This window comes from Oncorhynchus masou, chromosome 9 (genome assembly GCF_036934945.1).
Source record: "Oncorhynchus masou masou isolate Uvic2021 chromosome 9, UVic_Omas_1.1, whole genome shotgun sequence".
Taxonomy (NCBI): domain Eukaryota; kingdom Metazoa; phylum Chordata; class Actinopteri; order Salmoniformes; family Salmonidae; genus Oncorhynchus; species Oncorhynchus masou.
The window spans coordinates 68,464,993-68,490,269 of record NC_088220.1 but is presented as its reverse complement, the minus strand read 5'-3'; the positions used below and the strand labels follow the sequence as shown (position 1 = coordinate 68,490,269).

The 25,277-nt window shown below is 44.2% G+C and overlaps 1 protein-coding gene across 1 annotated transcript in view; it reads right to left on the bottom strand.

The window, feature by feature from the left end:
* Positions 1–1,037: 1,037 nt before the first annotated feature.
* LOC135546544 (Friend leukemia integration 1 transcription factor-like) overlaps positions 1,038–25,277 on the bottom strand; it is a 38,374-nt gene continuing 14,134 nt past the window's right edge. The window contains 5 exon segments of the mRNA XM_064975056.1: positions 1,038–3,681; positions 5,506–5,553; positions 5,701–5,760; positions 7,592–7,651; positions 20,544–20,612. Coding sequence (XP_064831128.1) covers positions 3,152–3,681; positions 5,506–5,553; positions 5,701–5,760; positions 7,592–7,651; positions 20,544–20,612 — 767 coding nt within the window. The 3' untranslated portion in view covers positions 1,038–3,151.

Below are 25,277 nucleotides of genomic sequence, written 5' to 3'. Positions count from 1 at the left end.
GACATTATCATTCACTAGGTGATAAGACAAGATGTGAAAAAAAAGACTCGAGGCTGATTTACACAGTGAATTGCTTCGTCAATTGCATTAGCCTGTACTAGCCACATGGTGGCGACAGTGAAGTGTTTTTGCTCGTGGTGATGTGCATGACTGCAATTGTCGATTTTAAAGGTGGTATGGGATGGATGTGATGGATGTTGCCTTCTCTGTTTATTAATGGAATACAATAAATGTTTTATCATTCACAGAATATTTCACAGCTGTTTAAATAATGCAAATAATCAAGGCTTTCAATGGACATCACATAACAAACTTGATATGGAAACGTATAGCCTGATGAGAGCTGCATTGCTTGACCGACTGACATGATACATGGATAAATGAGTATGACAGTATAGGATAGGAAAGTGTTTCTCTCCTTTCTTTCTCTCTCTCACACACACATGCAGGCGTTGTCATTGTGTACGACTCAATTGTACGTAGGCTGATGGGGTACACTGAATACATTACTGTAAATAACCCAGTTGTCATAAACACACACTTGACATCCTCTATGATAACAAGGGGACAAAGGTCTCTCCTCCCATCCATGTACCTCTCAAGTTGAGAAGAAATCACAACATACTCTTCTGAGGCACTTACATAACACCCCAACAACCCCAGCAGTCATCTGATATTGTTAGCACAGGTATTGGTACTTGGGTCGATGTGTGTTGTCATTATACAGTATATAAGAAACATCAGAGAAACCAATAAAGTATTTCCTGTTACAATCTCTTCTCCACAGGAAATGTATTTTCTAATCAAATAATTTTGTATAACACTGAAATTATAAAAATGAATGAAATTGTGTTATAGTCTGGATAATATTGCTAGTAATGATGATTACGTATTGTTTGAAACAGAGCTACACAATAACTAGATTTCTTATAGTGATGCAGATAAGAGGAAAAATATACAAATTATGTTGTAACTTTGCCTAGTAGCTAAAGATCAGTATCCTACTTTCTGGCAGACAATGGACCAACAGAAGTAAATATGTTCAGAAGTAAAAACTTTTATTTTGTCAAATTTCTTTCCTATACAAAAGCCCTTTTTCAAAAGTTAGTTCTTAATACATGGCAGGAATTACAATAATAATAAAATGGTTAATTGCAAAATTACATTTATATATTTAATATCCAAAATACATTGCATATACGAAGTAGCACAGCTCCCCTTTCATTGAACATTACTGTTTATGAGAGGTGGATGTAAAGGGTACATTTTAGATTACTACCTTCATGCTACATCTAACAAATTCCCTTTAATTCACACATCTAAAGCAATCGAGCTTAAAAGAGATGCTTGCTGTGAATATAAGGGGTGTCTGTGCTCTTTTGCATAATATACCAGGCCAATTTAAAGGCACAGACAAAAGCTGGCAATTTCTGGGTGGTTGGCTTAATGATATGAGACATGACAAGTATTGTTGGCCTATTTTAGAATTGAAAGCAACCATAAGCATGGTATATACAGAATAACAGATTGACTATAAGTATAGGATTATGATTCAAGCAGGCATTTGTGGTTTTTGGTAATAACTAGCTAGAACAAATCTTGTGTTCACTCCAAGGCACTGAGGACATTACAAATTGAATTTCATAAAATAAAATAAAAATCATGTAAAAATGGACTGCCCAAATGTACAGATATAAAACGTTTAAAAATGTTGAACATACTTATATATCAGTAACGGACTTAACAATGTTTGCATTTTTGACCGAGGTCAACTCGTATTAATTCTCTTGACTTTTTAAACTGTGTCACATATGAAAATAACTCTGCATAATTTATACAGTAAGTTGCTTTAATGCCTAGTTGACCAATGTTTACAAAATAATAGAAAATAGGTCTGACGAACGCACAGCATTCGCGAATCTGAGGATTTCTACGTTTTCATCCTTTCTTACTTTATTGGTTTTGTTCTTTATTTAGTAAACCATTTATTTTCAAGAAGTAGTGAAACAAGTCCATATTCAGCTGTTTAAATACAATTATTTCTTTCATACAACAAACTTTAAACATCTGAAAATGCACGTTTTTGAAATGGCAGTGCAGTATGAATGCACAGAGACACTTGACTGGCCTGGACAGACAAACAACTGTGATTGTCAAATTGAGGATGTGTTCCATGGACCAGAGGGCATTCACATTAATAATGACTTGGTCCAACAAAACATCTGGAAATGGAATGAACCAATGGCTGAAGAGGACAAACAGCATAGTTCCTATAACAACAGCCAACCGGTGTGTGGCCCCCTGAAAACATAGCTACAGCGCTTCAATTCCAACTCTGGACTCCAATTCACCTACTTCCAGTTTGGAGGATAAGATAAGTGTGAATCAATGGCGTATTCCAGTTGCCAGCATTTCATTTTCATTCAGTGCTGAGAAGTCCTTTTCTTTAAAGCCCTACCTACACCGGATGCAGATGGACGGACTGATAACAGAACATGAGACAGACGGACATGATGTTGATCTGAGACCCCATACAGGACTGGAACGAGGAACAAGGCAGGAGCTTTATCATATGAGGGAAATGTAGATTGAGACACATAGAGAATGGGTCCATGTCTGTGATCAGGCACAAAGTAGGTATGAGAGCCTCTATGGTCTCTCGATTAGGCTGCGTCTGTGTGGGTAACGTGTCTAGATTCTGGGGGCACTCTGAACTGGCCCATGGGTGCTGTTTTCAAGGGACACATGGCATAAAAAACACAGACAAACTGAAAAACTGAACAAAACAAACATGGAAACAGTCTCTTGTCTTGTAAATAAGTAGTACTCCATTTGGAACATCCAGTTTTTTTATCCTTCAAACATTCCTTCAGTTAGATCTCTTCAGTTAGCTTTCTTCCGTTAGCTTTCTTCAGTTAGCTTTCTTCCATTAGCTTTCTTCCGTTAGCTTTCTTCAATTAGCTTTCTTCAGTTAGCTTTCTTCCGTTAGCTTTCTTCATCTTGCCAGTTAAGAGCAGACTTTGGGTCCAGGCGGAGAATCGCCCTTTCTCTCGGTCTTAGTTGGTTTGGTTTCATTGTGGTTTCAGATCAGCACTGGTGGGTTTGGTTGGGGGGAGAGAAGGTTGGGGAAGACGTCATGGTGCAGTGGGGTTTAGTAGTAACTGCCTAGGTGGGAGGGCACGTGGGAGTTGGGGTGGCGGGGGACGCTGTGGTTGGGGTAGATGCCCCCTGTGGGGGAGCTCCAGTACGGAGCAGTGGGTCCAAAGAAATTAGAAGAGGTGACGGGCATGGAGGGGGGATGTGGGGACACAAAGTTGACCTTCTGCTGGTGGGCATGGTAGGAGGGCACGTATGCAAGGTCCGAGGGGTACTTGTACATGGAGGACTCGGTAGGGTGGGGCTGAAGGGCCTGAGCGATACCGTGGAAGTCAAACTTGTAGGCGTAGCGCTTGCCGTGCACCTTGGTCATGATGTTCTTGTCGTAGTAGTAGCGCAGGGCGCGGCTCAGCTTGTCGTAGTTCATGTTGGGCTTGCTCTTCCTCTCGCCCCAGCGCCTCGCCACCTCGTCTGGGTCAGTCATCTTGAACTCTCCATTGGTGCCCTCCCAGGTGATGCAGCCAGCATTGGTGCTGTCTGACAGGAGCTCCAGCAGGAACTGCCACAGCTGGATCTGTCCTGAACCTAACCAGGAAACACACACACACAAAAATAGGTCAAATCAACAGCTTTCTATCCCTGAACACCTAACAGCCGATTGATCAAAGACCCATAACTCATTATGTACAGTCGTGGCCAAAAGTTTTGAGAATGACACAAATATTAATTTTCATAAAGTTTGCTGCTTGAGTGTCTTTAGATATTTTTGTCAGATGTTACTATGGAATACTAAAGCATAATTACAAGCATTTCATTAGTGTCAAAGGCTTTTATTGACAATTACATGAAGTTGATGCAAAGAGTCAATATTTGCAGTGTTGACCCTTCTTTTTCAAGACCTCTGCAATCAGCCCAAGCATACGGTCAATTAACTTCTGGGCCACATCCTGACTGATGGCAGCCAATTCTTGCATAATCAATGCTTGCAGTTTGTCAGAAATTGTGGGTTTTTGTTTGTCCACCTGCCTCTTGAGGATTGACCACAAGTTCTCAATGGGATTAAGGTCTGGGGAGTGTCCTGGCCATAGACCCAAAATATCGATGTTTTGTTCCCCGAGCCACTTAGTTATCACTTTTGCCTTATGGCAAGGTGCTTCATCATGCTGGAAAATGCATTGTTCGTCACCAAACTGTTCCTGGATGGTTGGGAGAAGTTGCTCTCAGGGATGTGTTGGTACCATTCTTTATTCATGGCTGTGTTCTTAGGCAAAGTTGTGAGTGAGCCCACTCCCTTGGCTGAGAAGCAACCCCACACATGAATGGTCTCAGGATGCTTTACTGTTAGCATGACACGGGACTGATGGTAGCGCTCACCTTGTCTTCTCCGGACAAGCTTTTTTACGGATGCCCCAAACAATCGGAAAGGGGATTCAGAGAAAATGACTTTTCCGCAATCCTCAGCAGTCCAATCCCTGTACCTTTTGCAGAATAACAGTCTGATGCTTTTCCTGGAGAGAAGTGGCTTCTTTGCTACCCTTTTTGACACCAGGCCATCCTCCAAAATTCTTCACCTCACTGTGCGTGCAGATGCACTCACACCTGCCTGCTGCCAATCCTGAGCAAGCTCTGTACTGGTAGTGCCCCAAATCCCGCAGCTGAATCAACTTTAAGAGACGGTCCTGGCGCTTGCTGGACTTTCTTGGGCGCCCTGAAGCCTTATTCACAACAATTGAACTGCTCTCCTTGAAGTTCTTGATGATCCGATAAATGGTTGATTTAGGTGCAATCTTACTGGCAGCAATATCCTTGCCTGTGAAGCCCTTTTTGTGCAAAGCAATGATGACGCCATGTGTTTCCTTGCAGGTAACCATGGCTGACAGAGGAAAAACAATGATTCCAAGCACCACCCTCCTTTTGAAGCTTCCAGTCTGTTATTCGAACTCAATCAGCATGACAGAGTGATCTCCAGCCTTGTCCTCGTCAACACTCACACCTGTGTTAACGAGAGAATTACTGACATGATGTCAGCTGGTCCTTTTGTGGCAGGGCTGAAATGCAGTGGAAATGTTTCGGGGGTATTCAGTTCATTTGCATGGCAAAGAGGGACTTTGCAATTAATTGCAATTCATCTGATCACTCTTCATAACATTCTGGAGTATATGCAAATTTCCATCATACAAACTGAAGCAGAAGACTTTGTGAAAATTAATATTTGTGTCATTCTCAAAACTTTTGGCCATGACTGTACTTACTGAATACTGCAATAAAGTAGAATGCAAATGTGCACAATTCTCAGCAGAATGATTTTTTTTCAGAGAAATCCACCAAGGCCATAATGAAGCAATGTATGTTGGGAAATTTAGTTTACATCTGATATATGATTGGTCTCATACATCCACCTGTACCTACCTGGGTTGGCCAGTCGACTGCTGGTGGGCCCCAGGATCTGGTAAGGATCTGTGGAGAGAGAGGTCTGTTAGTCTGTATGTATCACTATACATTAGGCTGATCCTCATCCTTGTGAGATGGGTGTAACCAACTGCGGCTGTCTTAAGTGGAGCACACACACATGTTGGTAGGAATGAGCAGGGTGAAATACATTACCTGGCTGAGGTCTGGGCTGTTCAGTGGACTTGGACACATTCTGCGTGACCACCGGCGAGCCTGAAGAGGGAGAGTTTAGGAGGGGAAAGAAACAGGAGGGAAGAAAGCCAGTTGGGCGGTCATGGATAAACCACAGTACACATCTTAATGGCATGTCAGCCCCGTTCCAAAGAAAACAGGCAGTAACTGGTGGCTGGGGTAAGTGCTTAAAGTTCACAGATTTCAGGGTTGACGACTGAGGATTTAATCATTGGTGGTTTGCCTAGCGTGCTTGGGTTGAGTGGGCTCTCACACGTCTCTCTATGAGCTAGGGAAGAATGTAAAGTGCATTAGGAAAATATTCAGACCCCTTGACGTTTTCCACATTCCGTTAGGTTACAGACTTATTCTAAAATGGATTACATTGTTTTGTTCCTCATCAATCTACACACAATACCCCATAATGACAAGGCAAAAACAAGTGTTTTGAAATGTTTGCTAATTTATAAAATACAAGCTTGGCACAACTGTATTTGGGGAGTTTCTCCCATTATTCTCTGCAGGCCCTCTAAAGCTCTGTCAGGTTTGATGGGGAGCATTGCTGCACAGCCATTTTCCGTTCTCTCCAGAGATGTTTGATCGGGTTCAAGTCCGGGCTTTGGCTGGGCCACTCAAGGACATTGAGACTTTTCCCGAAGCCACTCCTGTGTTGAATTGGCTGTGTGCTTAGGGTCATTGTCCTGTTGGAAAGTGAACCTTTGCCCCAGTCTGAGGTCCTGAGTGCTCTGGAGCAGGTTTGTCAAGGATCTCTCTGTACTTTATTCCATTAATCTTTGCTTCAATCCTGACTAGTCTCCCAGTCCCTGTCGCTAAAAAACCCATCCCCACAGCATGATGCTGCCACCACCATGCTTCACTGTAGGGAGGGTGCCAAGTCTCCGCCAGACGTGAAGCTTGGCATTCAGGCCAAAGAGTTAAATCTTGGTTTCATCAGACCAGAGAATCTTGTTGCTTATGGTCTGAGAGTCTTTAGGTGCTTTTTAGCAAACTCCATGCAGGCTGTCATGTGCTTTTTACTGAGAAGTGGCTTCGTCTGGCCACTCTACCATAAAGGCCTAATTGGTGTAGTGCTGCAGAGATGGTTGTCCTTCTGGAAGGTTCTCCCATCTCCACAGAGGAACTTTAGAGCTCTATCAGAGTGACCATCGGGTTCTTGGTCACCTCCCTGACCAAAGCCCTTCTCACCCGATTGCTTAGTTTGGCCGGGCGGCCAGCTCTAGGAAGTCTTGGTGGTTCCAAACATCTTCCATTTAAAGATGATGGAGCCCACTGTGTTCTTGGGGAATTTCAATGCTGTAGAAATGGTACCCTTCTCCAGATCTGTGCCTCAACATAATCCTGTCTCGAGCTCTACGGACAATTCCTTTGATCTCATGGCTTGACTTTTGCTCTGACATGTGATGTCAACTTATAGACAGGGTTGTGCCTTTCCAAATCATGTCCGATCCATTGAATTTACTACAGGTGGAATCCAATCAAGTTGTGGAAACATCTCAGGGATGATCAATGGAAACAGGGTGTACCTGAGCTACATTTCGAGTCACATAGCAAAGGGTCTGAATACTTGTGTTAATAAAGTTTTTCTGTTTTTTGTTTTTAAGCATTTGAAAGTTTCTAAAAAGCTATTTTTCCTTTGTCAATATGGGGTATTGCGTGTTGATTGCTGAGGAAATTGTTTTATTTCATCCAATACGGCTGTAACGTAACACAATGTGGAAAAAGTCAAGGGGTCTGAAAACTTTCCGAATGCACTGTATGTGATGATGCATGATGGGTTGGACCATATCCTAATTCCTTGTGTGGTTAGGCTACAAGTCTTTCTGCGACTCAGTAAAGCAAAGCGCTTGCTTACCTTTTCCACTGTGCATGTTGTTCGACCATCCAGTCCGCCGTACAGCATCATATGAAGGGTCTGAGAAGTGGAGAGCGACAAAGAGAGATTTGTCAACATTAAACACTTAACTGCACTTCCTAACATTTAATATCGGAGTATTGCATTTATTTATCCTATAGATGGGTTGGCTGACATCGTATAGGAAAATGATGCCCACGCATCGATGAGGCAGAGGGCTGTGGGGTGTTATGACTCTGAATGGTCTGATAGCAACAATTACAAGAAGCTGCCATGTGGGGAATCGTAGGTGGCTCATTTTAACTCAGTGTATCTTGTTTAATTTTTAATTTTCAAAAACAAGGAGCCGAACCAGCGACCTATCGGTCACCGGCCTAAGCTCCCAACCGCCAGGCCATCAACCATCCAAGATCCCCCTACAGTTACGTGAGAGCTGCCCCTTAACCATTCAACCCCCCCCCCCCGAATAAAACAACAACCGCTCCCTCGACACCCCTCCCGCCCCACCCCCAAACCTTGCAGACTGAATATAGTTTACATGTTGTCAACAATCTAGGCCAACCCAATCTTTTTTGCCTCATGGTTGCGCACAAGTCGGTTTTGTTGCTAAACAACCAAGCAGCCTATACACGAGTGGGAAATGAACTGATTCTCGCTCGAGAAGATGAACCCTCCACTTCATCTCATAATATACACTAGTCCTGAATTAAAATGTGGTAGTGTCTCTTTTTGGTTTGTGGCTGTGTATGTTCTAGGCTGTGCTCTCTACCTCCCCACCTGCAAGCGAACCCATCTCAGGAACACAACTTGGCTTTAAACAAGCAACGAGATTGTCACGGAAATAAGGCAGAGTAGTGATGCCAAGAGCTGGCTATAAAAAGGTTTGCCTGCCTATCCAAGCCCTGTCCAAGAAACCCTGTGCAGCAGGATATCTGGCCACGATTATGTGGGTTTATCTGGCATACAACTATGTCTCAAATCTAGAGGAACCAACAAGATGTCTTCGATGAAATGACAGTTTCATGAGCAGGTTGCACCATGGCGACCACAAACGGGAGGGGAAAATACACACAAACTGACACACAAACAGACAGATAGACATTCTAGTAGTTTATGATTGTAAGATGCTGCAACTGGAAAGAATTGCCTTACGTTTGTGAGGTTCCCAACTGATTGAATGCTGTCTGGGTACCTGAATTGCTACCAGTTGTAATCAATCTCCTTGACGTGCAGATAAAACAAGATGCATATTTTCTCCATCTAGGCATCAAAAACAGTACTGCACATTCCCATCTAAATTGAAAGTAGATGAAATTTCACCTTCATTTGGCTGGCAACGACTAAAGCAACCCTGACATTTAGCTTTGTTATCGGCTAAGACTGTACCACATGCAAAGAGACAGGAGGACATATAACAGCCAGTGAAGCAAGACACACATCTAACAGATGTAATTTCCTACTAATATTACATATAGCTGATATAATGTCTTACTAATATTACATATAGCTGAAATAATATCCAACTAATATAACATATAGCTGATTTAATGTCTTACTAATATTACATATAGCTGATTTAATGTCTTACTAATATTACATAAATTGCTGATATGTTTTACTAATATTACATATAGCTGATATAATGTCCAACTAATATAACATATAGCTGATTTAATGTCTTACTAATATTACATACAGCTGATATAATGTCTTACTAATATTACATATAGCTGATGTAATGTCCTACTAAAATTACATAGAGCTGATATAATGTCCAACTAATATTACATTTTCCTGATATAATATCCTAATATAACATACAGCTGATATAATATCTTATTAATATTACATATAGCTGATGTAATGTCCTACTAATATTACATATTGCTGATATGTCTTACTAATATTACATATAGCTGATGTAATGTCCTACTAATATTACATATTGCTGATATGTCTTACTAATATTACATATTGCTGATATAATGTCCTACTAATATTACATATAGCTGATATAATGTCTTACTAATATTACATATAGCTGATGTAATGTCCTACTAATATTACATAGAGCTGATATAATGTCCAACTAATATTACATTTTCCTGATATAATATCCTAATATAACATACAGCTGATATAATATCTTACTAATATTACATATAGCTGATTTAATGTCTTACTAATATTACATATAGCTGATTTAATGTCTTACTAATATTACATAAATTGCTGATATGTTTTACTAATATTACATATAGCTGATATAATGTCCAACTAATATAACATATAGCTGATTTAATGTCTTACTAATATTACATACAGCTGATATAATGTCTTACTAATATTACATATAGCTGATGTAATGTCCTACTAAAATTACATAGAGCTGATATACTGTCCAACTAATATTACATTTTCCTGATATAATATCCTAATATAACATACAGCTGATATAATATCTTATTAATATTACATATAGCTGATGTAATGTCCTACTAATATTACATATTGCTGATATGTCTTACTAATATTACATATAGCTGATGTAATGTCCTACTAATATTACATATTGCTGATATGTCTTACTAATATTACATATTGCTGATATAATGTCCTACTAATATTACATATAGCTGATATAATGTCTTACTAATATTACATATAGCTGATGTAATGTCCTACTAATATTACATAGAGCTGATATAATGTCCAACTAATATTACATTTTCCTGATATAATATCCTAATATAACATACAGCTGATATAATATCTTACTAATATTACATATAGCTGATATAATATCTTACTAATATTACATATAGCTGATATAATGTCCTACTAATATTACATATAGCTGATGTAATGTCTTACTAATATTACATATAGCTGATGTAATGTCCTACTAATATTACATATAGCTGATGTAATGTCTTACTAATATTACATATAGCTGATATAATGTCCTACTAATATTACATATAGCTGATATAATGTCTTACTAATATTACATATAGCTGATGAAATGTCCTACTAATATTACATATAGCTGATGTAATGTCCTACTAATATTACACATAGCTGATGTAATGTCCTACTAATATTACATATAGCTGATGTAATGTTGTCACACACTGGTCTAAGTATTTTGTGTTTTTATTCATGTATTGGGTCAGGCCAGGGTGTGGCATGGAGTTTTTGTATTGTGGTGTGTTTTGTCTTGGGGTTTTGGTGTGTATGTATTTGGGATTGTAGCTAGTGGGGTTATCTAGCAAAGTCTATGGCTGTCTGGAGTGGTTCTCAATCAGAGGCAGGTGCTTATCGTTGTCTCTGATTGGGAACCATATTTAGGCAGCCATATTCTTTGAGTTTGTCGTGGGTGATTGTCCTTAGTGTCTTGATGTCCTTGTGCTGTGTTAGTTGACACCAGTTTAGGCTGTTTCGGTTTTCATTTATTTGTTTTGTATTGATTCGTGTTACGTTTGTTTTATTAAACATGGATCACAATAGACATGCTGCAGTTTGGTCCGACTCTCCTTCAACATATGAAAACCGTGACAGAATCACCCACCATAAACGGACCAAGCAGCGTGTCAACAGGCAGGAGCAGCCCAAAGAGGAGCTGCGTATTAAGGATTTCTGGACATGGTAGGAAATCCTTGACGGGAGAGGACCCTGGGCTAAACCAGGGGAGTGTAGCCGCCCAAAGGTGCAGCAGGAGAAGAGGAAACAGGAGCAGCCCAAAGAGGAGCTGCGTATTAAGGATTTCTGGACATGGGAGGAAGAACTGGACGGAAAAGGACCCTGGGCTCAGCCTGGTGAATATCGCCGCCCCAAGGAGGAACTAGAGGCGGCTAAAGCGGAGAGGCGCTGGTATGAGGAGGCAGCACGGCGACGTGGATGGAAGCCCGGGAATCAGCCCCAAAAATGTCTTGGGGGGGCTATCAGGGAGTATGGCTACGCCAGGTAGGAGACCTGCGCAAACTCCCTGTGCTTACCGGGGGGCTAGAGAGACCGGGCAGGCACCGTGTTATGCAGTGGTGCGCACGGTGTCCCCAGTGCGGGTGCATAGCCCGGTGCGGTATATTTCAGCTCCGCGTATCGGCCGGGCTAGATTGAGCGTCGAGCCAAATGCCATGAAGCCGGCTCTACGCATCTGGTCCCCAGTGCGTCTACTTGGGCCGGCTTACATGGCACCAGCCTTGCGCTCGGTGTCTCCGGTTCGCCTACATAGCCCAGTGCGGGCTATTCCACCTCGCAGCACTGGCAGGGCAACCGAGAGTATTCAACCAGGTAAGGTTGGGCAGGCTCGGTGCTCAAGAGCTCCAGTGGGCCTGCACGGTCCGGTCTATCCAGTACCACCTCCACACCCCAGCCCTCCGGTAGCAGCTCCCCGCACCAGGCTTCCTGTGCGTGTCCTCGGCCCAATACCACCAGTGCCAGCACCACGCATCAGGCCTACGGTGCGCCTCGCCTCTCCTGCCCTGTCGGAGCTTTTCTCCTCTCCAGCGCTGCCGGAGCCTTCTGCCTGTTTGGAGCAGCCAGAGCTGCCAGTCTGCATGGAGCAGCCAGAGCTGCCAGTCTGCATGGAGCAGCCAGAGCTGCCAGTCTGCATGGAGCAGCCAGTCTGCATGGAGCAGCCAGAGCTGCCAGTCTGCCTGGAGCAGCCAGAGCTGCCAGTCTGCCTGGAGCAGCCAGAGCTGCCAGTCTGCCTGGAGCAGCCAGAGCTGCCAGTCTGCATGGAGCTGCCAGTCTGCATGGAGCTGCCAGTCTGCATGGAGCTGCCAGTCTGCATGGAGCTGCCAGTCTGCATGGAGCTGCCAGTCTGCAAGGAGCTGCCAGTCTGCAAGGAGCTGCCAGTCTGCACGGAGCTGCCAGTCTGCACGGAGCTGCCAGTCTGCACGGAGCTGCCAGTCTGCACGGAGCTGCCAGTCTGCACGGAGCTGCCAGTCTGCCCAGCGTCGCCAGTCTGCCCAGCGCCGCCAGTCAGCCAGACTCTTCCAGATCTGCCAGTCAGCCAGACTCTTCCAGATCTGCCAGTCAGCCAGACTCTTCCAGATCTGCCAGTCAGCCAGACTCTTCCAGATCTGCCAGACTCTTCCAGATCTGCCAGTCAGCCAGACCCTTCCAGGTCAGCCAGACCCTTCCAGATCTGCCAGTCAACCAGACCCTTCCAGATCTGCCAGTCAACCAGACCCTTCCAGATCTGCCAGTCAACCAGACCCTTCCAGATCTGCCAGTCAGCCAGACTCTTCCAGATCTGCCAGTCAACCAGACCCTTCCAGATCTGCCAGTCAACCAGACTCTTCCAGATCCGCCAGTCAGCCAGGATCCGCCAGTCAGCCAGGATCTGCCAGATCTGCTAGTCAGCCAGGATCCGCCAGTCAGCCAGGATATGCCGGAACCACCAGCAAGCCAGGATCTGGTAGATCCATCAACCTGCCCGAGCTTTTTCTCACTCCAGAGCTTTCTCTCACTCCCGAGCTTTCTCTCACTCCCGAGCTTTCTCTCACTCCCGAGCTGTCCTTCAGTCCCGATCTGCTCCTCAGTCCAGTGGGGTTCTGGGTGAGGACTACTGGGCCATGGTCGGCGGCGAGGGTGGTCTATCCAGGGACGCGAGGAGAGGGGACTAAGACATTGACTGAGTGGGTTCCACGTCCCGCGCCAGAGCCGCCACCATGGACAGACGCCCACCCGGACCCTCCCTATTGTTTTGAGGTGCATTCGGGAGTCCGCACCTTAGGGGGGGGGTGGTTCTGTCACGCCCTGGTCTAAGTATTTTGTGTTTTTCTTCATGTATTCGGTCAGGCCAGGGTGTGGCATGGAGTTTTTGTATTGTGGTGTGTTTTGTCTTGGGGTTTTGGTGTTTATGTATTTGGGATTGTAGCTAGTGGGGTTATCTAGCAAAGTCTATGGCTGTCTGGAGTGGTTCTCAATCAGAGGCAGGTGCTTATCGTTGTCTCTGATTGGGAACCATATTTAGGCAGCCATATTCTTTGAGTTTGTTGTGGGTGATTGTCCTTGGTGTCTTGTTGTCCTTGTGCTGTGTTGACACCAGTTTAGGCTGTTTCGGTTTTCATTTTCGTTTATTTGTATTGATTCGTGTTAGATTTGTTTTATTAAACATGGATCACAATAGACACGCTGCAGTTTGGTCCGACTCTCCTTCACCATATGAAAACCGTGACAAATGTCCTACTAATAGTACATATAGCTGTTGTAATGTCCTACTAATATTACATATACCAGATATAATGTCTTACTAATATTACATATACCAGATATAATGTCTTACTAATATTACATATAGCTGATGTAATGTCCTACTAATATTACATATAGCTGATGTAATGTCCTACTAATATTACATATAGCTGATGTAATGTCCTACTAATATTACATATAGCTGATGTAATGTCCTACTAATATTACATATAGCTGATGTAATGTCTTACTAATATTACACATACCAGATATAATGTCTTACTAATATTACATATAGCTGATGTAATGTCTTACTAATATTACATATAGCTGATGTAATGTCCTACTAATATTACATATAGCTGATGTAATGTCCTACTAGTCTTCCATCGTGTTATAATGACTACAATAATATTTTTAATGATTCAAATCTCATGATGTCACCCCTGTTTTTATGTTTGGTCACATAAGTGGTGCTCATATAAGCCCCTGCTGAGCTCAACATGCGGTTATGAGACACCGCAGGTGTCTAACGTGAAGACTTAAGGCTCATGTGTGTCACGCTACATATACAGCCAATGGGACAGCTAGAACTTAACATGCTTCACCGTGGTGATGCAGACACCCACCTATTACAGGAGGTTTTGCCACAACTAGCTCCCTCTGACTCATCAGTGACCTCCGCATCTACAACTGGTTGAGAGCCATGTCATGGCTTCTCAAAACATTATCCAACACTGCCCTCTCGTGGTCAGAAACATGTCATTTCCTATAAAACAAACATTTGGAAAAATGCAGACCTTCGACTGGTTTACTTCAACCAACATTGAATAAATCAAAATGCACATCTACTTTAGTGTTGAGTACTTCTCAACCACAAACTTGATTTAAAGCTGTAATAAAAAATCAGGCTTTCTAAGAAGCAATGTCAATAGAACTTGTTTTCTTATCTAACAAATTACTTATCTACAATAAAATTATTATAATTATAAATTATAATAATTACAAACAGTGTATTTAATCACACTTTCACAGGATGTTATTTCAAGTTATTTCCTTTTGCTCATGTGTGTTTGTGCTTTATAAAACCGTCCTTCAGCAGAAACATTTCCCTAAAAAGAGATCTCATGAACATCTCACTCTTTATGCTTTTTAAACTATTAACCCCAGAGTTGACTCAATGGGCCTGAACCTGGAAGAACTAAACAAAGAGTGGGTCTCTCTTTTCTCTCAGTGTCAGGTGGGCCTGGGGTAGGATGGAGGGAGATGGGGGAGTGGTAGAGAAAGAGGGGGAGGGAGAAGAGAGAAGTCAGAGAGAGAGAGTGAGAGAGAGAGACAGAGTGACAGAGTGAGAGAGGAATAACAGTCGGGCGGCCGTCGCTCAGCAGAGGCTGTCAGGTCCAATCTGCAGTGGGCTGGTGGAATAGCCAAGTAGCAACGACTGGGGGAGAGTCCTCGGAGAGTTGCGTTTCCTGCCTGCCTTGCCTGCAGACAACCTCTCTTTGTTTTACTAGCCCTTTTTTCCCCTCTCCCGCTCCCCCTCCTCTGCGAAAAAACACACAGGGGCTACCTCCTTCCAAGAGAAGGGTCACAAACAGAAGGGGGAGAGAGAGAGAGAGAGAGTGCGAGAGACAGATACACAGAGAGAGAGAGAGAGACAGAGAGAGAGAGTGAGAAACTCAAGAGACCCAGACAGACGAAACACAACGTTGGAATCTGAAAAGAAAACAATGGCGTTGAATCCCGCTACTGTCTGATGAAGAGCAGAGGAGGTGGTTGGATAGACTACACTCGGCTCCACTATGTAGCCTTTCGACATGAGAGAGGGTCACATCCCTGCAATATCCTCATATTAAGGGTTCACCGCTATAGACAGTGGGGAAGTTCCTATTCCTGATTCAATTAGGGTCTGAGTCAGACCAGAAGGGCAGGGGTGGACATGAGACCTATGTGGAGCACCATTCAGCAGAGTAGACGAGAGGAGACGGGAGGTGAGGAGATGAGAAGGGAAGAAGAAGGGAAGGAAGGGAAAGGGGAATACTTAGTCAACTGGATGATTTCAAACTAAATGTGTCTTCCACATTTAACCCAACCCCTCTGAATAAGAGAGTTGCGGGGGGGCGCCTTAATCGACATCCACTTCATCGGCAACCGGGGAGCAGTTGTGGGGGTTAACTGCCTTGCTCAAGGGCAGAAGAGGAGGAGAGGAGAGGAGAGGAGAGGAGAGGAGAGGAGAGGAGAGGAGAGGAGAGGAGAGGAGAGGAGAGGGGAGGAGAGGGCACGAAAGGAGTAGAGAGGAAACGAGAAGAGATGATAGGAAAGGGGGAAGCCAGGCAGACAGACTGGGAAGGACGACCAGAGTCCAGATGAGCACACCAGGTCAGGAATACAGTCAGCCATGCAAACTCAACAGACACCCCAGAAGTATGGAGCCTCTCTCTCCCTGTTTTTCCAGGCCCTCTGAGTAGAGCCAGTTTCCACTCTGGGCTGGGGTGTGGTGCAATGCTTGCACCTCCTGGGAGACCTGACTGCAGACCAGCTATTCAAAACAAGGGCTGAGCACCAACGAGAGAGAAGCATAGTCATGGACCGCTTTTAACCCACAGTCTAAGCCAAAGACAGACTCAGACAGAGCAGGGCTTTTTATACTGTATGCAGGTGCATTAAAAGCCATCTGTGTGAGAAAGGAAAAGAGCTGACTATATGAGCTTGGCAGAGGCAGCTGCCAAGCTTTAGCAGACACAATGTACATACAATGGATAGAGTACTGTATGTATGCTTGGCTATACAACCAATGTAAATCAGCAGTTCTCCACTTGGGAGGCCATAGAGGGAAAGATAAAAGACAAAGAATAGCCCATCAATCGCTAAAGCTTCCCTCTCTGTGACCACTGAGGAGCCATGTGGTAAATCACTGAATCTCCAAACTATCTCCCTGTACCCTTTAGCTCAACACACAGGCAAGCAAGCACATGAACACATGCACACACACTTTTCATGGCTGCTGCATTCCATGTTTTATATGCTCACTTTTATTCATAACATTGCTTTTTACATCAGACAGTCTGGAAAAGATTTGGAGGTCTCCTGCTGAATAACGGTGCTTACTATACCCTGACAGAGCTGAGATGGTATGTGACCCTTTTCTACAGACAATATGACTGTGAACATCTGGCGATAGAAAGTTGATAAAAGTCTCAATACTGGCATTTCTTGAAGAAAAAGGCTTTTATGGAATTTGGGCTGTGACTGAGTTTGTATTAGGAGAAGAAGGAGCACTATTATGGTAGCCACTTCTCTGTGTTGGGGAAATGGTGTTGAGGGGAGTTGACCTGCTGGATCTGCCAGTCCAAATACCTGCCACTGAGAACCAGGAAGAAGGGGTCAGAGGTGACACTGCAGAATCTTAGCGCTCATGTATTTTGTCTATGTCTATTGTCTAAAAAAAAAAACGGAATAAAATCGTACAGAAACATAAAGTATCTCATTTTGCACGCCCATGATATGAACCAGGGTGAGAACAGTGTAACTCAGCCTAGTCTCTTCCTCTCTTCCCATCTAGATATGCCCTTTTCCTGTGAGCCAGGCTATCAGTGTTATTGCAACCTGTTCTCATGTACTGTACTGTATATGGTGGTGACTTCACAGTCCACATGTAAAGGATATGTACTTCATTTCAGAGACACTAACACATGCTTAGGCGGGTCTGACACACCAAGTCTGGAACCAATAAGATCCTGAACAGCTTCTACCCCAAGCCATAAGACTGCAAAAAAATGTAGTTAAATAGTTAACCAAATAGCAACCTCTGCAGTGGTCCTTTTTGCAATTACTTTTTTGACTCATAACATACGCTGCTGCTACTGTTCACTATCTGTCACTTTATTCCTTATTGCAGTGCATTAGGAAACTATTCAGACCCCTTGACTTCTTCCACATTTTGTTATGTTACAGCCTTATTCTAAAACTGATTAAATCGTTTTTTTTCTCTTCATCAATCTACCCCCAAAATGACAAAGCAAAAACAGTTTTTTTTACATTTTTGCAAATGTATTAAAATTAAAAAACTGAAATATAACATTTACATAAGTATTCAACCTTTTACTCAGTACTTTGTTGAAGCACCATTGGCAGCAATTACAGCTTCAAGTCTTTTTGGGTATGATGCTACAAGCTTGGCACAACTGTATTTGGGGAGTTTCTCCCATTCTTCTCTGCAGATTCTCTCAAGCTCTGTCAGGTTGGATGGGGAGCGTTGCTGCACAGCTATTTTCAGGCCTCTCCAGAGATGTTTGATCAGGCACAAGTCTGGGCTCTGGCTGGGCCACTCAAGAACATTCTGAGACTTTTATAGAAGCCACCAAGTTGTCTTGGCTGTCTTGGCTGTGTGCTTAGGGCCGTTGTCCTGTTGAAAGGTGAACCTTTGCCCCAGTCTGAGGGCCTGAGCACTCTGGAGTAGGTTTTCATCAAGGATCTCTCTGTACTTTGCTCCTTTCATCTTTCCCTCGATCCTGACTTTTATCCCAGTCCCTGCCGCTGAAAAACATCCCCACAGCATGATGCTGCCACCACCACAAAGAGTTCAATCTTGGTTTCAGCAGACCAGTGCATCTTGATTCTCATGGTTTGAGAGTTCTTTAGGTGCCTTTTGGCAAACTCCAAGCTGTCGTGTGCCTTTTACTGAGGAGTGGCTTCCATCTGGCCATTCTACCATAAAGGCCTGATTGGTGTAGAGCTGCAGAGATGGTTGTCCTTCTGGAAGGTTCTCCCATCTCCACAGAGGAACTCTGGAGCTCTGACAGAGGGACCATTGAGTTCTTGGTCACCTCCCTGACCAAGGCCCTTCTCACCTGATTGCTTAGTTTGGCCAGACGGACAGCTCTAGGAAGAGTATTGGTGATTCCAAACTTCTTTCATTTAAGACCTCACAGCTTGGTTGTTGCTCTGACATGCACTGTCAACTGTGGGATCTTATATAGACAGGTGTGTGCCTTTCCAAATCATGCCCAATCAATTTACCACAGGTGGACTCCAAGTTGTAGAAACATCTCAAGGATTATCAATTGAAACTGGATGCACCTGTGCTCAATTTCAAGTCTCATAGCAAAGGGTCTGAAAACTTGTGTAAATAAGGTATTTCTGTTTTTATTTGCAATAAATTTGCAAAAGTTTCTAAAAACCTGTTTTTGCTTTGTCATTATGTTTTTATTTAATCCATTTTATAATAAGGCTGTAACGTAATAAAATGTTGAAAAAGTAAAGGGGTCTGAATACTTTCCAAATGCACTGTACATGTACATATCTACCTCACTTACGTCATAACCCTGCACATTGACTCGGTAATGGTACCCCTTGTATATAGCCAAGTTATGATTACTCATTGTGTGTCTATTATTACTTTTATTATTATTCTGTGTTTTTCTTTTCTATTATTTCTCCATTTCCTTTCCCTCTGCATTGTTGGGAATGCATTGGTAAACCTGTCCTTTACGAAGCATGTGACAAATAAAATGTGATTTGATAAATGTCAGTGCAAATGCGCATTTGACAAAGTGTCTCCTCAGAGTGGCACAGCAGTCTAAGGCACTGCATCTCAGTGCTAGAGGCGTCACTACAGACCCTGGTTCGATTCCAAACTGTATCACAACCGGACGTGATGGGGAGTCGCATAGGGTGGTGCACAATTGGCCCAGCGTCGTCTGGGTTAGGATTTGGCTGGGGTAGGTCGTCATTGTAAATAAGAATTTGATCTTAACTGACTTGCCTAGTTAAATAAAAAACATTCAGAGTTATTTATGGACCATAAAGTCACATTTTAGCTGTCTGCAAAAAAACATGGCTTCCAGACTGATCAGTGTATCTGATCGGAGAGAATGAACATGTCTCATCAACATCAAACAACACAGAACGCTAATCTACATGTTAAAACAATGAACAGTGCCCTACAATGCTCGGTGTAACAGTTGCCCTCCAAAACCTGCACAAATACACACATCAACCGCCAAAAAACCTTTCCTCCCTACCACCACGTGTTCCCTCTTAGAATGAGTCAAAGTTGTGACAACAAAAACAACTCATCTCCCTTTCTGTCTCCTTTCCGTCTCTGTTTACATTGTGGCTGAACCACCTGTCCTTTAAGTACACCGCTCCACAAAAATGACCTTATTTAGACATGCTATCTCACTGAGCCCCCCCACCCTATCCTCCTATATCTCCCCAGGTGGATGGTGAGGTTAGCCACGGCATGCCTTTTGTTTTGCTAATTCCCTTCCATTGTAAGGTGGCCCTCGCTTTCCTCCATGTGCAGGTAGGCCATGAATAGCACAGACTGGGGTAGTGCTGCCTGGTATTATTCCCCTGTACAAAACATTCACCTGTCAATAGCTGTGTCTCTGCTTGGTGCTGCCAGGACCTGGGCCTGTTCTCCTCTGTGGCAGCAGAGAGGGAGCTGGCACTCACACTGAGACCGCCGTGCGCTGAGGGGCTGGCAGACAGAGTGGAGCGTGCTGCGGCTCTATTGTTTTGGCTAAATGATCATGCTAAATGAGAACACTCTTTCTTGTCCTCTCTCACATTCTCTCTCTTTCGCTCTCTCTCTCTCTCTCTCTCTCTCTCTCACTCTTTCAGCATATACCTGGCTATCTTCAAAAAAGGAAGCATAGACCCCTATAAAAACACCTCTGAAATCGAAAACTGTTGCCCATATTTAACATTAGCAGTAAGGTTTTGGAAAATAATGCTGTCCTACCTTCTTTGGCAGCCAGGCGTGGAGACTGGTCCGTGTGAGATGGAGTGTTGTAGGATAATGATGAGCTACCTGCAACACGCCAGATGGGCACAACGTCAGAGCTGTATGATCTCAAAGTTTACAGTTATCTGTGCATAGGACAATATTCATAAAATATACTGGCTAATAGGTTATATGGTATAGAAATGCATCAAGAACTGCAACACTGCAGGGTTTTTCACGCTCAATAATTTCCAATAAAGGTATATCAAGAATGGTCCACCACGCAAAGCATATCCAGCCAACTTTACACAACTAGGGGAAGCATTGGAGTCAACTCAATATTAGGAAGATGTTTCTAATGTTTGGTATGCAGTGTACAATGATATTAGCTGTGAGTAGAAACTCTGGCCAATACCCAGTAGGTGGCAGTAAGAAGATCCTTGATTAGTGTAAGTAGATCTCAATTTCCTTTAATTTGAGATGCCTCTTAAAAGTATACTTAAAACTACCCATGGTACATTGTATACAAACAATCCATTCTATCCAATAAAGAATCGACCTAGCAATATTTTTTATATGTAATCCTTTAAACTCAGAATGCTGTGCTGAGTCAACAATTCCACCACAAACCTCCTGACTATTAAAGTCCAGAAACCAAGACTATTTATAATAGCATAATGGCTAGCTTTTCATTTTACCTTATGGAGCAGAACTGTGCTCTGCATTCCTCTGCTTACACAGGCACCCTGGGCGGCACCAAAATGCTCTCTTAACTTTCGCTGCCCCGACGCATAAATCAGAGTGGAAAAACAGACCAAAAATGTGCTGGGAAAATACCAGTACTAGTACTACTATGGGGAGTGTAAAATTTAAGACAAAGACTACTACTATTGGGAGTTGCTGGTTAGGAAGGAACTCTATGAGCTTTTCTGAATGGGCAGGAGACGGAGAGATGAATAACAGTATAGGCTACAGCTTGGGAATGCAGGATGCCTTTGCTCATTTTGGAGGGTGGGGGGAATGGGGGGGCCCACAGCAATGCAGACCTGGGGTCTGTTTCTTGGCGGGTTGGCGGAGGGAGGCAGGAGGCGGAGGCTCTACACACATATTCTAACCCCCACCCCACCCCGCAACACCACACCACAGCCCACGCCACCCCCAAGGCTCTGGCCCTGTTTTGGACCTGGGGCTGGTGAACAGGGGAAGCATTGTGTGAGGCAGGGTCCCTGCACAGCAATCAAACGCAGCTCCCCATACAAAAATGATTCCACACTCTCAGTGTAAGCGCACGGGGCAGGCATGCCACCAACCCATCTCCAGGGTGAGAGAGAGAATAGTAAAACGTATTAGAGAGAGAGAGACGGGGTTAGGGTTAACTACTGCCCTACTGGGTTCCACATGGGGGCCGCCCCAGACAGGCAGGGCTGCTAAGAAAACAGATTCAAAAGAGAACACTGGGACCGCTATTATAAGGACGGGAGAGAGAGAGGGAGCAAGGGAAAGAGGGAGAAAGAGAAAATGGGGAGCGCCAACACTGACACTTTGGGCGAGGGAGGCTTGGCTAAACCGCCTATTTATTTGGACGTGCTCTTCCCCCTCGAAAACACATCCCAGTAATCTGACTGCGCAGTGGAATGACTGGCTGATGTTCAGCCTCCTCCAACCGAGCCACATCTGCCAAAAGTCTGTACTTCTATTACATAATACCTCCAATAGCAGTGTTTTGTTTTCTTTCTTTTCTCTAAATGATGAGTCTAAAACGCTTCCTGCCCCTTCATCCTCCATCTTGACGCACCATAATATTGACAGACATCCTTCTGAGATGGTTAGACGTCATTGACCTTTGCTGAGCCCTGGCCTGATGTTGATCCTACCAAGCTAAAATCTATACTATCCCCTCACACATGTATACCCTTTTCTCTATCAACAAACCCCTCTCAAGTCCCACAACCCCTCAAACATGTACATACCCTTCTCTCCATCAACAATCTGAAGGGCACCCACCTGGGCAGTGAGGCCACTGCCCCTTAAAGGAGGCCTAGGAGACCCTAGTAATTAGACTACATTAGCCCAGTTCCCTGACCAATGCCAAACCAACCAGAGGTGCTGTGTAATGGTACCTAACAGCTAACAAGAGGCAGCCAGGCCTCTGAGCCCCTCCACTGCAGTGCTAATCTGCCAATAGAAATAACTAATGCAGGAGGAGCTCCATAAAAACCTAAAAAGAGAAGGAGAGAGAGAGAGAGAGAGAGAGAGAGAGAGAGAGAGAGAGAGAGATTGGGAGTAACTTGCTGCGAAGGAGAGAACTCCAGATCTCCTTTTCCTCTGCAGCCTTCAGCCCAGATGTTTATGGTCTGCATAAACTATTGAGGTCTTGAGAATGTCCCCACACTCGAGTGGGCTGCAGCAGCAGTAGGATCAGGAGCAGAGGCAGCCCGGGAGGCTGGGAGCCCAGACTTATCACTCTGTAAATCCTTCCAGCCACAGTCAGCCACACAGAGCAGACCAGACCATAGCAGGGACACCTGGGAAAGAAAGCAATGCAGCTATTCTCCTATGGCACTCAATCAGAGCCACTTCAGGCTATTTCAATGCACTTCAATAAAAACTCCCACTCTTTCATTCTCTCTTTTTCTCTCTCTCCCCCTTTCTCCTGTCTCTGTGTCTGAGGATACAGTCTCTCCTTGTTGGAGGTTTCACTGTGCTGTGCTTGGTTCGTTCCAGCACATGTGGTATCAAACCGACCTACATGGGTGCAATAAAGCAAACAGTCCGCAGTCCCTCCCTGACAGACTAATTTGAACAAATTCTCAAATTGCGCCCCAAATTGAAAGCACATTGGAGAATGGGAGGCCATCGCGTAGAAAATCTGGATAAGTGACCAACAATGTGGCCAAAATAATGCACAGGCAACCACCCTTATTACTGTTCGCAGCTGGAGACAGAGATTCAGATATGTGCAGAATGCCTTGCTGGCATGAGCTTTTATATGATATTCCTCCCTGTGTATGACTAAGACAAAAGAGACAGGCGTGTGTTGTTACTTTTAGCGTATAGCCGCAGGGAGGGGAAATGTCCCTGCCCTGCTCGGGCCTACTGTGAATAAGCTTAATGACACTGAAGAATGTTAATCAGAGTTTCAATAAACAGACCCCAAAGTAACACACATGATGTACACAGATGTGTATGAAATTATTCCAGCTCGTCGAGGACAGACTGTCGTCGGGTTGGGAGGAGAGTGGAGAGGCGGAGGATGGGAGAGGGTGAGGCATCAGGCGGCCTGTAATCACTAAAAACTTCCAGGGCCTACTTCTCCCTCTCCTGTGTGTCTGAGTCGGAACCGAGAGCTTAGCCCCGCTCCACCTCTCCTCGTGAGTGAAGCCAGAGGTCTGCGTTCTGGATGGGCTAGCTCCGTGTCTGTGATTGTGTTTGTTTGTGCTGCAGGGGGAAGAGATTGGCTTCAGTTTCAAATCTGCGGCCCTGAGGTCAGGGTAAACCCTGGAAAGTCCCCACACTCTTCCGACGTCGTGCCTTTACTAACACAGTTCCTCCCACCTCAACGCGAGCTCACCGCCCCGCGTCAATATACGCCCTAATGCTGCTCATTTCTCAAAAGGCCTGCCACTGGTCAGCCTGGCACGGGACGAAGAGAGAGCATTTGTCTCCTGGCTTGGGAAGGAGTCCAAAGCAATTTCAATACCCGAGCCGAGGATTCCGAAGCATCTCTTCTGTTTCCAAAACACACAACAACTAAATCAAAAGAATGGTGGCGGGGGTAGAGCTGCAGTACAGGACGCCTAAGCCAGGTTAAGTCCCGCGGCAACCATTCCTAATGAAAACTGCTCTGCTGAGAGTAAGAGGGCCCAGCGGCAGTCATTCAAACACATAGAGCCTCCAGTCCATGCTGCATTGTAACACAATGGGGCTGTTATACTCACAGCAGCCATCCCTATTCCCTGGGCCCAGACGCCACGCACAGCACAGAGAAAACTGTTGACACCCACAGAATAAAGTTCCCATTACATCACAGCAAGACCCATCACAATTTTTAGGAGAAACTTTAAAATGAGTCAGCCATTAGGGCTCCACCCTGCTCCATGTCATGACGTTTTGCAGCTGCTATTCTTGCTATACAGTACAGTGCAAACAGCAGAGGATAACTGTCATACATAGAGGGTGGGATATCCATGGGAAATATTAACTGGTTTACTGAAATAACTGATGTTATGGATGGCCTCCAACATTATGGCTTAGTATGTTTTGTGATGGCCATCCACCAACTCCATTAAGTGCAGTGGATGTCTATAAAACCTGAACTCTACAGCACAGAACGGTACACAGTTCCAGATCATCTCCACGAGATGCCAGATGCTGCCTGTCCTCCTGGTATCTTTCTTATAGATTTCATTTGCATATTGGTGCAGCATAACCTTGTTTCTTTATAGTCGTGTCTCGCTGCCAAAACGTGTGAGGTCGTAATGTACAAAAGGCCTTCCAATTAATCAGCAAAGCTGCCTCCATTGTATATTACAGATACACTTCCTGTGCTCTGCTGAACACACAGACCTCACTCACTCGCGTGATTCCTGAGGCAATGCACCTGGGCTTCATCTTACTGTGGTCTATGTGGAATAAGGCAATCCTGAGTGGAGGGAGAACGGGTTACAGTCCAGAGATGATGGTTATCTACAGGGAAAAAACTCTTAAGTCCTCATGGCTGGAATAGCTGTACGTGCCAAGGCCCGCAGGGCG